The sequence below is a fragment of the Talpa occidentalis genome, unplaced genomic scaffold (assembly GCF_014898055.3).
Source record: "Talpa occidentalis isolate TD23 unplaced genomic scaffold, MPIMG_talOcc4v2.1 talOcc4.12, whole genome shotgun sequence".
Taxonomy (NCBI): Eukaryota; Metazoa; Chordata; class Mammalia; order Eulipotyphla; family Talpidae; genus Talpa; species Talpa occidentalis.
The window spans coordinates 51,673,701-51,687,394 of record NW_023601212.1 but is presented as its reverse complement, the minus strand read 5'-3'; the positions used below and the strand labels follow the sequence as shown (position 1 = coordinate 51,687,394).

At 37.4% G+C, this 13,694-nt stretch overlaps 1 protein-coding gene across 2 annotated transcripts in view; it reads right to left on the bottom strand.

The window, feature by feature from the left end:
• HMCN1 (hemicentin 1) overlaps positions 1-13,694 on the bottom strand; it is a 508,306-nt gene that overhangs the window by 18,350 nt on the left and 476,262 nt on the right. For both annotated transcript variants that reach the window (XM_037506314.2, XM_054693419.1), the window contains exons 94-100: positions 13,248-13,397; positions 12,828-12,965; positions 11,597-11,718; positions 10,742-10,979; positions 5,154-5,216; positions 3,794-3,913; positions 2,709-2,843 (exon numbers count right to left, since the gene is read on the bottom strand). In XM_037506314.2, the coding sequence (XP_037362211.1) occupies positions 2,709-2,843; positions 3,794-3,913; positions 5,154-5,216; positions 10,742-10,979; positions 11,597-11,718; positions 12,828-12,965; positions 13,248-13,397 (966 nt within the window). The remainder of the gene's footprint in view (positions 1-2,708; positions 2,844-3,793; positions 3,914-5,153; positions 5,217-10,741; positions 10,980-11,596; positions 11,719-12,827; positions 12,966-13,247; positions 13,398-13,694) is intronic.

Below are 13,694 nucleotides of genomic sequence, written 5' to 3'. Positions count from 1 at the left end.
ATGACTCCAGAACTATATAACACACCTCTACTTTATTTTACCATATGGCTCCCACCCCTGTTTCTAGGAAGTTTCAGCTCTGGAATGGTGCTCACAGACAGGAATACTGAAGATGAGGCAGAGGCAGGGAGGAGGAATAGAAGAGGTGGAGGGTGTGAGACAGGGCAGGAAATGTGAAGGTCTTTCGCAATTGACCTTCCCATTTTTCCTTGCTATTAGTTTATTTGAGTCTTTATCACCTTACACTAGATTGGATGCAGCAACTTTACCATTTCTCCTTGTCTGTTGTCACTGCCAAAATAATTTTCCCAAACACCACCTGAGTCATAGTATAATTAACAAAGCCTAGACATGAACTCCCTAAACTCTTGTGCATTTACTTTTATTTATTTATTTATTTTTGTATTTTCTTCCCTCTCCTTGCCTCCAATCCCAGAGGAACAGAAATCTCTTCTCTTTATTTATTTATTTATTTTAAAAAGATTTATTTATTTATTTATACAAGCACTGGGTACAGTCAGAGGCATGGGAGGGTGAGAGAATTCACCAGCGCCAGAGCAGAGAGCAGAACAAGGCAGACTGACAAGTACACTGCTGAGGGGAGCAGTGGGCGGCAGGAGAGGTCTACGCGCCATGTGGGACCCTCCCAGTGGCTGGGGATCGAGCCGGTGGTGCAGAGGCTGCAGGCAGCTTTGCAACCCAGTACTCAACCGTTGCGCCACTGGGGAGGCTCCACTCTTCTCTTTTTTTAAAAAAAGATTTATTTTATTTATACATTCAAGAACTGGGGTATAGGCCAGAGGTGTGGGTGGGTGAGAGGATTCACCAGAGACAGAGTGGGGAGCAGAACAGGCAGATCTACTGAAATACACTGCTGAGGGGAGCAGCAGGTGAGACAGGAGACGTCTGCTTCGCCATGAGGGTCAGCTCCCTGGCTGGGGATCAAACTAGTGCTGCAGAGGCTGCTGATAACTTCATAGGGCTGAGACTTAACCACTTGCACCACCAGGGAGGTCTCAGAATTCTCTTCTCTTATTTAAGAAAAGTCCCTTTATTTGAACTTTCTAGATTTGCAGTCCTCCTTTTTATCCTCACCAACGTAAGGATTGTGGTCCCTCTACCATTCCCTCCTCTTGAGTGTTTTTCAAGTCTGTATATACATCGAATTTGTCCGATGGCAACAAAATTTGTCTCAAGTTCCTGCCACTTCTCTATTGTTTTGTTCCAAACCCCTCAAAAGAGTAATTACCATTTTTAGGCTCTTGACATCTCCATCTTGCATTCTCAAACCTGAGATTGCCAATATCTTATTTTGTACTTGTTTTCTACTTAAGGCATTTAATATTTCAAAAAATCTTCATGTGTTAGCATCAATGCACAAATGAGATGATATACTATTAAAAGATTTTCTCAGTGCAGTTTTCCTTTCTTTCTCTTTTTCTTGCCCCCACCCCTTTTTTATCCTTCATGCCAACCAAAGCCAATTGTTATTAGCAATCTATTATGAATAATAATGTATCTATTTTATGTACACACACACATACACATACACTCCTAAACATGCAAATCCATTTCCATTTTCTTAAGTTATTTTTGTTTTCCAGTCATCTTTTCTGCACAATTTGTATATATTTTCCTACATCTTGGTTTTGTCATGGAAATTCCTCTAAGCCAAACAACAGTGCTCCATTCCATTCCTCATAATGGCTGTACAATGGTTTATGGTGTGTATGGACCTAATCCCTTCATTCTTTCTACAATTGACTGGCATTCAGTTTTGTATCCAGTGTTTCTGCCTATGAAAAATTCTGGTAACAGCTTTATTTGCAGCTGCCAAAACTTGGAATCACCAAGATTTTCCTTAGTAAATGAATGGAGAAATCAACTGTGGTACATGCATACAATGGAATATTATTCAGGGCTCGAAAGAAATGTGCTATCAAATCATGAAAAGACATGAAGGAATCGTAAATGAACACTGTTAAGTGAAAGCAGTCAATCTGAAAAGGTCACATACTTTATGATTTCAACTATGTAACATTCTGGAAAAGGCACAAGTATGGAACAATGAAAATATCAGTGGTCACTAGAAGTTAGAGGGGAGTGAGGAATGAATAGCTATAACACAGAGGACTTTTAGGGCAGTGGAACTATTCTGTATATTTTAATGGTGGATACATATCGTTATTTATTAGTTAAAACCCAGAGGATGTATAACATCAAGAGTGAATTCTAATATAAGCTAGGGACTTTGGGTGATAAAGGCATGTCAGTGTAGGTTTATTGATAGTTACAAACATACTCCTCTGGAGTGGATATTGATAGTGGGTGAGGTTGTCCATGTGTGGGGTCAGGAAGTATATGGGAACTCTCTGTACTTTCTGCTTAATTTTGTTGTGGACCTAAAAATGCTCTAGAAAATAAAGCCTATTGAAAAATACTGTAATAAACACTCTGGTAGTCTTGTGCAATGGAATCTGATGAAATAGATTCTATTAGATCTTGTTATATAATCTCCTTTCTCAAAAATAGCAGGCAGATGTTATTCAAAACCACTATGCTACAAATATTTAAAATATCTGTGGACTATTACATCCAATATCAAGAAGCTTGAGCTACAAAACAGAGTTTACTGTAAATGATTTGAACGGCAGGAGGTCTTAATTCTTAGTATGATGAAAATGAAGGAGGGCTCCTGTTTTTTGTACCTTGACAACTCAGTCCATCAGAGGTTCTGCGAAAGCCAGTTCCACAATGGACCACACAGCGATAGGACCCGATGGTGTTGTCACAGTCCTGACCCGAATGGCAGCTGTGTCCACCCAAAGCACACTCATCAATGTCTGCAACATAGTGAGTCATTAAACTAAGATGAGTTGATGAAAACCAACTTAAAATCCTGCTGTGAAATAAGGGTAAAGAAGGCAATCAGCAGCACTGAAAAACATACAAGACTAGGAATATAGGATATTTTGGTTGGATCATTTCAGGTGGGTGAAATAGCTGACAAGCTTCCGGCTGAACAGCATATTTTGAGACCCACCCATGCACTAGATGAGGATGATAATATGGATCTCACATTAAAGGAAATAATATATTTAAGGTGCCTGATCCACAGGGAACATTCCATGAAAGAATCCTCCCTCCTTCAGTGTCCCCCCTCTTTTGCACTTAAAAGGGCAGTCGCTTGGGCATTGAAGGAAAATTCTTTCCTCTATCTATCATTATTTATTTATTTATGCAATTAAGTTCTTGCATAATTCTAACTGTAAAGTATACAAAATCTGGTAGAAAAGTGTTTTATTTTTATGCAGTTCACTTAACTTCCTTGTAACCTCTTGATGCTACAATTTTCTCATTGGAAAAATGAGTACATAGCAGTCCCGCCTGCCTCTCCATGCTGTGTCATGGAGGTTGAGTGAATCACTGCAGGCTGCCCTGCTCACTGGAAGTCAGTGTGTGAGCCGTGATCCTGTTATAGAGGCATCCTCATAAGGTGGGGGTGGGGTGTGTCCCAAGTTCCCTGTCCCCATTTACATTCAGTCACCTGAGACTAGCTACTGGGGTGGATGGCTGGATCCCTTTAGAGCATGCAAGCTTGGGGGCCCATGGGGACCCTTTGGTCATGTGCTAAAACTCTCTTTATTTTCAGTCTGATGAAGATCTTTTCTGCTTGTGACCAAGGTGCAGGGCAGAAAGCATAAGAGAAAAGCATTGGTCTGCTGCACTTTTTTAGGGCAGAATTGCCTTGAGCATTGCTCAAATGTGTGTATAGTCTTAGCTCTGGGAATACCTTGACAAGTTCTTCCATCTGCAGCTATGGTGAGGCCTTTCGGGCAGGAACAGTGATAGGTTCCCATGGCATTGTGGCAGATGTGGGAGCAGGGATTCCCTGAAGTACATTCATTTTCATCTGAAAGAAGAAACAGAGGTCTGATGAGCATGGAATCCTCCTACTAAGAGCAAAGTTGTAAGAATAGTTGGCTTAGAGACCAAGGAACTGAATCCAATGCAAATATAATAGAAAAATGCTCAAAGTACCACATAATGGAAACATTAAATAAAAATTAATTTAGGGTCCCCAAATTATATTTGATAGTAAATAGATGTTTAGGTTATTTCTAAAGCAACAATGATGACAGTTAAGATATAATTGCTATTTGCTGTGATCTAAATGCTTCTCAACTCATTCCTCACAAAATTCATAGGAGATGGGTATTTTTATTACTCTCCTCATTGTATGTGATTAAAAAAACTGAGAAACAAAGAGGTCCAAGGTCACAAAGGTCATGCCTGGCAGAGCTGGGATTTGACCCTGAGCAACACAGCTTCTAGACACACCACCTTTTGATCACTTTCCCACAGTACACGGCCTCAGCACAGAAAGGCAAGGTGCATACAGAGGTGAGCTCCTCCAGCCACTGATACAGCTACCTGCCGATCTGTGACTCTGTTGCACTGGTACTGGCATGTGAGGCCGCAGTCCTTGGCCCACACTCCCCCTATCTGATTGATCAAGTACAGAGATTGGTGGTTTAGACTGAATTATTGCTGTTTCACATCCAGAGTGCTCATCACCTCTGTGCTCCCTCCGGCCCAGTATTGGTCACTTCCGGACAGTTGATTGAGGTCAAATTGAAAGAACACTTGGGACTTCCTATCTGTCCTAAATTCAAATATGGTTCCCCCATCTGTAAACTGAGTGATCTTAAGTACTCTAACTTTCTATCTCGGTTTCCTCTCCTGTAAATGGGACATTCATAGGACAGTTATGATTAACTATGCTAAGTGAAATAAGTCAGAGGATATTGAATGGTTTCACTTATAGGTGGAACATAGGGAAACCAAACAAAGGGTCAGGAAAAAGACAAAACTTGCAGGCAAATGATAGACCTGAGGGATCCAGCAGGAACGGGGGAAGGAGAGGGGTCAAAACAGGGGAGGGAAGAACACAAGGGACTGTGGTGATATTATGGTGGTGGGAGAGCTATGGGGACTACATCTGAGGGGACAAATCAAATACTGTGCAAAAATGAATGATGTAAGAAAATAAAAAATAAATATCTAGCAAAACTGCCATAGAAGTGCATTAAATGCTATCCACATTCACATTTTTATAAAAACAAAAATGCATTATTTACATCTATACATACCAGAACAAAAGGGTCCAACTGAGTCTAAGGTGAACCCCATGGGGCACTGGTTACTTCGATCTCCTACCAGAGAGAAAAACAAGATTTACTGGGTTGTTAGAACAAGCAACTTGTTCCTTTCCAGTACAATCCTCCCTGGGAAGACATGCCAAAGACAGAACATCTAATGTAACAAACACAATAAATGAAAACAACAGGAATGGGAAACATTCCTAAATGAATCAGAACTAAAGGAATCATAGCCCAGAGACTGTTGACAAGCAGCCATTACAAACAGATTTTCTATTTAGGTTATTTACATTAATTGAAAGAAAATGAAATCAAATTATTCTGTGCTAATGGAAAAGGACCTGACATCGCTGAGCACGCCAGTCATAACCACAGGCAATAATCCTATTTTTCCGGTTAAGTCTTACTCTACTTGTTCTAGAAATAGAAATACTATTTCAAGCCACTTAATATGTGTCAGTGAAAAACTGAAGCTCTACTGAAGAGATCCTGTCCTTTCGTAATTTCTTCACCATGTGCAGTAGGGAGCATCTGGGTCAAAGTCCCCCTGTATGGCCAACAGTTTTCCTTTCCATGTAATTGAACCAATGGGAAACAGGTGTATATGTTAGAACAATTATAAGTTAGCTGTCAGAAATAAAACGTATTAGTAAGAATAATGTTAATTAGGCAATGATTTTCCTGAGAAAGTAAATAACTGTCTTGATTACAGTAGTTTTGCAAATATTTTTCAAACATTATTGACCTGCAGAAAGTTAAATAAACTCCTCTTTCAAATTACCAAAATAACCTCTCTCACACACACAAACACACACACAATTGCTAACATAATCAGTGTTTCTAAATCTAAATGGAGATTTTATTTAATTCATACTGGATCTCTTAGAAGTTATCTTAGATTTTCTTTCAATTTTAAATGCATTATTGCTTTTTATTGTTGTTTTAGGTGCACTTCATAGAGGTGATGCTGGCATCAGAAAATATCTTCAATTCATTCTACTTTGGAGAGAATGTGATGATATCAATGCTTGTGCCCTGTTGAGGACATGAAAATGTTCATAACTATTTTATGTATTTGGAGGGTGTAAGAAAAACTACTCAGGGAAAACTATTTCCTTGAATAGGAAAGTAGAGCCCTATTTACTATTTCTAGGCATTAAAAATGGCAAAAACCTTCTCATCTAAAACCTTGAACAGAAAATAGAGGCCCGTGATCCCTTTCTACACTAAGTGTGAAAATGACACTGAAAGAATCCAGGTCTGCCTACATGTGCTGGAGGTTGGGAATATGGATGGACGGGTTAGAAAATTCTCTAGTGTATCACTAAATGATTATTGCATGGGAACCAAGAGACACATAGTAAGGACCATAAGCTTTGTGTGCTTATTTCATTTATTTCTCACAGTTCGCCTACTCCCACCATATCAGATTTTCAGATGAGGAACTGAGTGAGTCATGTGGAACTGGACTTTCAGTGATGAAATTAGTATATATAGACAATGTAGTATATATAGACAATGATTTCATGTAGTGTATATAGACAATGATTTAGAATAATGCATATCTGAAACTTAAAATACTTCAATAAGTTAGACAAATAAGTTAGACTCTTACTGTATAGATTAATAATTGCCAAACTTGGCTGATCATAAAATCTCTTGGAGCTTATTAAAAATATATATTTGTTAGTCCAACATTCCAGTGAGAATTACAAAGGAAGAGGTCTAGAAATCTGTGTCTTAACCAGTTTAAAGGTTTCCTTATAATTAATGCAAAGCGGGCAACCTAGGTTTGGATCGTATTAAACTGCTTTTCAGTCACTACTATGTCATGCACAACTTTGTCACTGTTTACAATTATATTGTTAATTCCTAGAACTGTGTCTGGTCCTCAGTAGGCCCTCAACAAATATTTTAAAATTAATAGATGAGCTAATTTTTCAATCATTGTTTAAGAACTTATCATACAGTCCTACCATGATGTACATATTTGATTCTGACTTACAGGATATTTATTAATAATTTTTCAATTATAAGTAACCTTGGGTGAAACTTCCTGAGCATTCATCATTGGCCAGACTCCTAGAGTAAGATAACTGAAAAGTCTTGAGTGTTTGAAAAGCTGCTGATACATACTGCCTTCCAGAAATGTCTAACATATTTAAACCCCCTGCTGCCCTTGTACAGGGGTGTTCATCTCCCTATGCCCCTTCAATACCTGTGACTATCATATTTTTTCATTTCTGACGATGATGGTTGGGTGTGGTATTCCATTGTTTTAATTTGTATTTCTTTGGTTTTCAATGAGAGTAAATAGCTTATCATATTTATTTTATCATTATTATTTCTTCCTTTGTGAATTTCCTATCATAGTCTTGATGTATGTTTTCTATTGGGGTGTTTACCTTTTTCTTGTTGATTTTTAAGAGTCTTGTATATATTTAGATTAATCATAGTTGTCTATAACATTTGATGCAAATATTTTTTCTTGTACATTTTCCCTTTATAATTTTTTCTTTCATGAATTTAAAATATTTGTAGTTATGTTTCAGAAATAAATTTAAAAAATACACTTGCTTTTAAAGATACAAAATTTGTACTTGATGAGATTCATTTGCAAGTGACTTGTATTAACATGTAGTTTACAAATACCAGTATGTAGGCCAGATACATTAGAATCATTTAGGAGCTGTGTTAAGAATGCAGAATCAAAGACTCTACCTTGGGTGAGTTAAAACAAAACTCGATGACCAGAAATCTAAACGTTCATCAAGATCTCTAGGTGATCTAATTGCATTGTAACTGTAGCTCTAGTCAAGGTCCAACATAAAATAGAACATGGTGGGTGAGCTACTGAGAATGCAAGCCTGCCCCCTTGTGGTCGGTCACTCAAACCAAATTACAGGTAGACAATTGTAATTCACAGGAATAATGTCAACAAACGGACAGATATATCAGATGTAACCGATAACTTCACAGTATTCTAAGGTAAGTAAGGGGCTTTAAATAACCTATAGTGTATTTCTTCTATAGGGGAACCCAAATCCCCCAACAACATCCTTATACACATCACGAAGTTTAAATAAAGCATAGAACATCTACAGGATTGGGGAGAAAGTATGTATGACTTTTCAAAAATGGTTTCAATTCATCTAGTCTCAGATGGTATAAATTCATTTTTTTTAAATTTTTTTAAAGATTTATTTATTTATTTATACAAGAACTGGGTATAGTCAGAAGCGCGGGAGAGTGAGAGAATTCACCAGAGCCAGAGCAGGGAACAGAACAGGCAGACTGACAAGTACACTGCTGAGGGGAGCAGCGGGCGGCAGGAGAGGTCTGCGTGCCATCTGGGACCCTCGCCGGCGGCCGGGGATCGAACCAGTGCTGCAGAGGCTGCGGGCAGCTTCGCAGCTCAGAGCTCCACCGCTGCGCCACCAGGGGAGGCCCGGTATAAATTCATTTTTAATGAAAGCATTGTGTCAAGTTATATTTTCTAATTATATGGAGTATTGGAAAAAGTAGAAACAGGTTAGATTTGAAAAAATAGACACTATTGGGGAAGAAAAAACATAACACTTCATGCTTGCGACTTTTTCCTTTTTTTCCAAGTGGCCTGAACAAAAAACCATAGTACAATGAGGTGGAGGAGATGTGGGGCTTTGGACCCCACTGGGTATGAGGCTTCACAAATCTATGATTATCTCAAAAAGTATGAACACCCACTCCTTGATTACTAGTACATCAAGTTTGACAAAGCTGTTCTGATAAGTAGTAAAGAAGAAAATACTCATATATACAACTGATGAAAGCAGGAGTAAAAAGTGAAAATGAATTTTTAGTATACCTGCTGAGCAGGACAAAAAAAATGATATTGTTTCAAATCTACTTGGCTCTATTTTGGGAATACCAGCACACAGTAAAACACAATTCACAAGGTCAACACCACATTTTAAGTATATTCATAGAGTCCAAACTTAAAAGTTAAAGTCATTCAAATAGTTAATGACTAAAGAGGGTTAATGTCCAAAATATATAAATAGCTTATGAAACTTAACAACAAAAACAACTAAATACCCAATTAACAATATGTAGAGGATCTGAATAGATACTTCTCCAAAGAAGACAAACAGATGGCCCACAGGCACAAGAAAAGAGGTTAGTCATCTCTTGTTATCCTGGAAATGCAAATCAAGACCATGAGACAGCTCCTGTAAGAGTGACTATTATTAGAAAGGATTAGGAAAAAAAAAGTATTGGTGAGGATATGGAGAAAAGGAAACCGAACACTTGTACACTGTTGGTGGGAATGAAATTCGTGCAGCCACTATGGAAAATAATATGGGGAAGCCTCAAAAAACTGAGAATAGCAATACCATCTGATTCAGCCATTCAATATCTGGGTATTTATCTGAAGAACATGAAAATAGTATTTTGAAGAGATACATGCATTCTTATGTTTATTGCAGCATTATTCATTATAGTCAAGCATGGAAATAACCAGTGCTCACCGACAGATGAAGAAGATGTGGCAGATATATAAAATATGCACACAATATACACTACTCAGCTAAAAAGTAAGATGAAATCTTGTCCTATAGCAATCTGAATGGACCTAGAGGGTATTTATGCAAAATGAAGTAAATCTGATGGAGAAAGACAAATGCTGTAAGACTTCACTTGTATGTGGTAGGTAAGAAACAAAATAAATGATCAAATCAAACAAAAACTGACATTATATGAGCAAAATGGTGATTAGAGAGGAGAAGGTAGAAATGGGATGGATAAATCAAGTAAAAGGGATCAGCTGTGTGGTGGTGGGCAGAAATCAGAATTCTGGTGATGAGTCTGATGTAGTATGTACAAATGTAGATTCATACACCTGAAGACTACATGGTGTTATAGGTCAATGCTCCCTCGAGGAAAAAAAAGTTAGCTTCTATAACATCACTACATGCAAGTATTTGCTAGCATCAAAACCCCACAGACTACAGAATGTTAATTGTTGCAGTGTCTCTTATGGGCGAGAAGGCACTCTCACACGATGGACACACCAAAGAAAACCATGGCAGAGTGGGCCAGTGGGCTCCTGGCCTGTAGAATTCCATTTGGAAAATGGAATATAGATGAAAAATTACTGCTGTGCGGTGTTTAAAAGTTGCTTTTAAAATGTGGAAATTTTTGTGGATGAGTTTACATTAAGAAATACCTTTACATTTCAGGAATTTAAAAAATTCCTTGATATTGGTAAGATTTAGAAGAACAGAGACTTTAATACTCAAAGAGAAATTATTCTGATTAACTATACATTTTTAAACCTCTCTGCATATACAGAGCAGAATATTTACAACTCTGCTCTGCTCTATGAAGAAGCATATTAGTAAACTTAATGTAGCAAAATTCTGGTTGGACTGACTTCGCCACTGGCTTCACCTACCATATACATAGACCACAGGCCTGGCTTTACTGTGTCAGATCTACACTGTGATCTTATTTCAAATGATGTCAATGCCATTCTTTTTACCCTTTTAGGAAGGCTTGATGGCAGAAAGAGCTGACCTTTCCTGCAACCAAATTACCTTTGGAGATTGAAGCATGGATTTTAAAACCCAAAGTCTCTTCTAACTGGTTGTAGTCAGATTCCACAGAGGATGCATGAAGTGTTTCTACCAAGAAAGGCATTCTGCCTCGCGACTCATCATAGAAAATGGTGTGGTTCCATGTGTAGGGGACACTGATGCCATCAATGGTAAACAGACGGGTGGAGTGGGCATACAGCTGCCCAGGGCCTGTTTGGATGTAGTCTTCTGTGTAATCCTAAGGAGACAATACAGATTTGATGATCAGAATGACTCATTCTACTTTGTTTTTGATGGGGGTGGGGGGTGGGGAGAATGAGAAAAAAAAAGCTTAGGGGTTATACAGCTCTTAATGAAATTGTAATTGTATAGCACTGTGTGTAGGAAGTAAAGGTAAAAGCTTTCAATTATAATTATATTAGTTTTACTATTTTGCTGTCATAAATAATAGTTTAATAAGGGATTCAAAGTTATAGGTGAAGAATAAAGAAAACATGTGAAAGGGTGATTATTATCATTCATTAATTTCTGAAATACTTTAATGGATATTATGCACAAACTTTTATGCATAAGTTACTATTTTCTTCGGAGAACATTGAACAAGTGGCTTAAATCAACATAGCCATGATCTCAGTCCTGATAAGCAGGTAATAAAACTACTAAGACATTATGAAGACTTGGACTGGAGGACTTTTAAACCAACACCAGCTCAGCATTTGGAACTTTAGTGGCTAAGACATTTATTCCCCCACAGGAAACAAGGGAAATAACACAAGTCTCTGTGTTCTTTCTGTGAACCTTTGACTCACACTCTTATTATTACCATAGCCCCATGACATAGTGAAGGTGAGTTACCTTTATAGCAATTTCAGCAGGTGACTGGAGCTGTAAGACATAACCATTCACAACAACATCCAGCAGCAAAGCACCATCAGAATCCAAGCCACGGGCGATGTGAGTCATCCGTAAGACTTCCCCTGGGAATTGCAAGCCATTCATTTTAACAGCAAAACACACATGATTTGTGATTTAGATGAACATAATGTAATATATACATTTATAATGACATACACCTGAAACCTGTTTAATTTTATAATCCCAATTTATGTCAATAAAAATGTAAAAAATTAAAAAAAGGACTGTGTAAACCCAGCAGATTTATATACAGCTATGCCATTTCAGCTCAAACTTGAATAATGAAAGATGATAAGAGAATTGAATTAGAAGTTATTCCCCAAATTAAAGAGTTAGGTTGATTGAACTATTAGTTCTAAAACTTCTTTTTCTGTAGCAAAAATGTAGCATGTGATTATGTGAAGGAGTCCACAATTTAAACTCAAGTAATAACAACGCAATTCACAGAAATGAATTGCCTGTCAAAGGGCAGCTTTCCCAGGCAGAAAGGCAATAAATACAAGTGTGGCCACCGGACTTGTTGTTCCTGCTTCTTCAGGAAGTAGTGAAATGGCATCTTAGCAGTGGAGGGCTACCCACAGACCCACTCGTGTGTTCTGCAGTTTGACTGAAAGTATACTCTCCCTCGGCCCATCTTCCTTAAAGACAATTGCTGTCGGGGACTTCCTACCTTTGAAGAGACTTGAAAAGGAGGTCTACAAAAACCTGCATGCACTTGAAAAGGGCCATGAATAGTTAATACATTAAGACTAAGGATAAAGCAAAAAGTCTTTAGTTTTGGTTGTATTATTTATTTCCATCCTTCTGATGAAGATTTCCTAAAGGTATCCTAATTGAATCTCAATTTCAAAGACAGAAGTCTTGGATCTGTTCCTTTTCCTGTTCTCTTTGGTTTTTAAAACTCTAGAGAACAGACAAAAAAAAAAAAAAACTTGGGGGGTGTATAAAAATCAGTATAGGTTTTAAAACACATGGCCTCTTATAGACCAAAGTCAGTATAAATTTACAGGAAAAAACGATATAGCTTTTATATTATTTATGATAAGATGGCATCAAAAACTTTGAAATTGCTCTTTGTGGGAACATACATTTGTTCTTACCACTAACTTTTAAAACAATCATTTTTTGATTTGATTTATAGTAAGAGAATATTAAGTTCAGTGGCACTAACCAGTTGCAAACTCCACTTGAGTTTCTCTCTTGAAGACTGCATTGGTGAGAGTGAAACCATTGACTGCTTCCCCTATTTCCTTTGCTGTTGTCCAATAAATGGGATTTAGAATAGAAACTATCTTTCTCATTGCTGGGCCTAAAGTAAAAGAATAGGTTATAAAGCAAAATATTTACACTTCAGTGTTATTATTGTCTTTATAACATATTATTCCTATTATAATAGGATAAGAACAAAATAAATATGAAGCTTATGTTTGGGCTAGAACTATTATACAAGGACTATTATATTACAAGGACTATTATATTGATCATTTAATAACAGCATGTTTTAGACATTTTAAGAAGAAATAATAAAAGAATAATACATAAGTTTTTCAAAGTAGGTTTATTAACAACTTTTATAAGCAAAGGCACTAACCAAGACTTCGAGGGACATTGGTAATTTTTGCATGTATGATTCTAGTATCAGAAGTAGGACTATCTGTTATGGTGGCATTAAGGAAAGCGATTCCAAATTCAACATCATTAATATTTCCAATAACACTTCCTCTGGCATGCTGGGGTCCACCTATTGGGGGAAGAAAAAACATTCTTGGATAAAGAAACATTTCATCAACATTACACGGGTGAAAAGAAGGCCAGTAATTCAAAGATTCTACAAATCTTCTCTCAAACATTTCAAAGATTGTACGACATCTGAATATAAGAGTGGAATAAATAAGCTTTGAAAACATTCTACTTTCATGTAACACTCATCATCCCACATAAATCTAGGGTCCTTCCAATTAAGGCACATCATGGTATTATTTCAGAATCCAAAGAATACAATTAGCTTCAGCCCCCAAACCAAAATAAAGTATGTGTT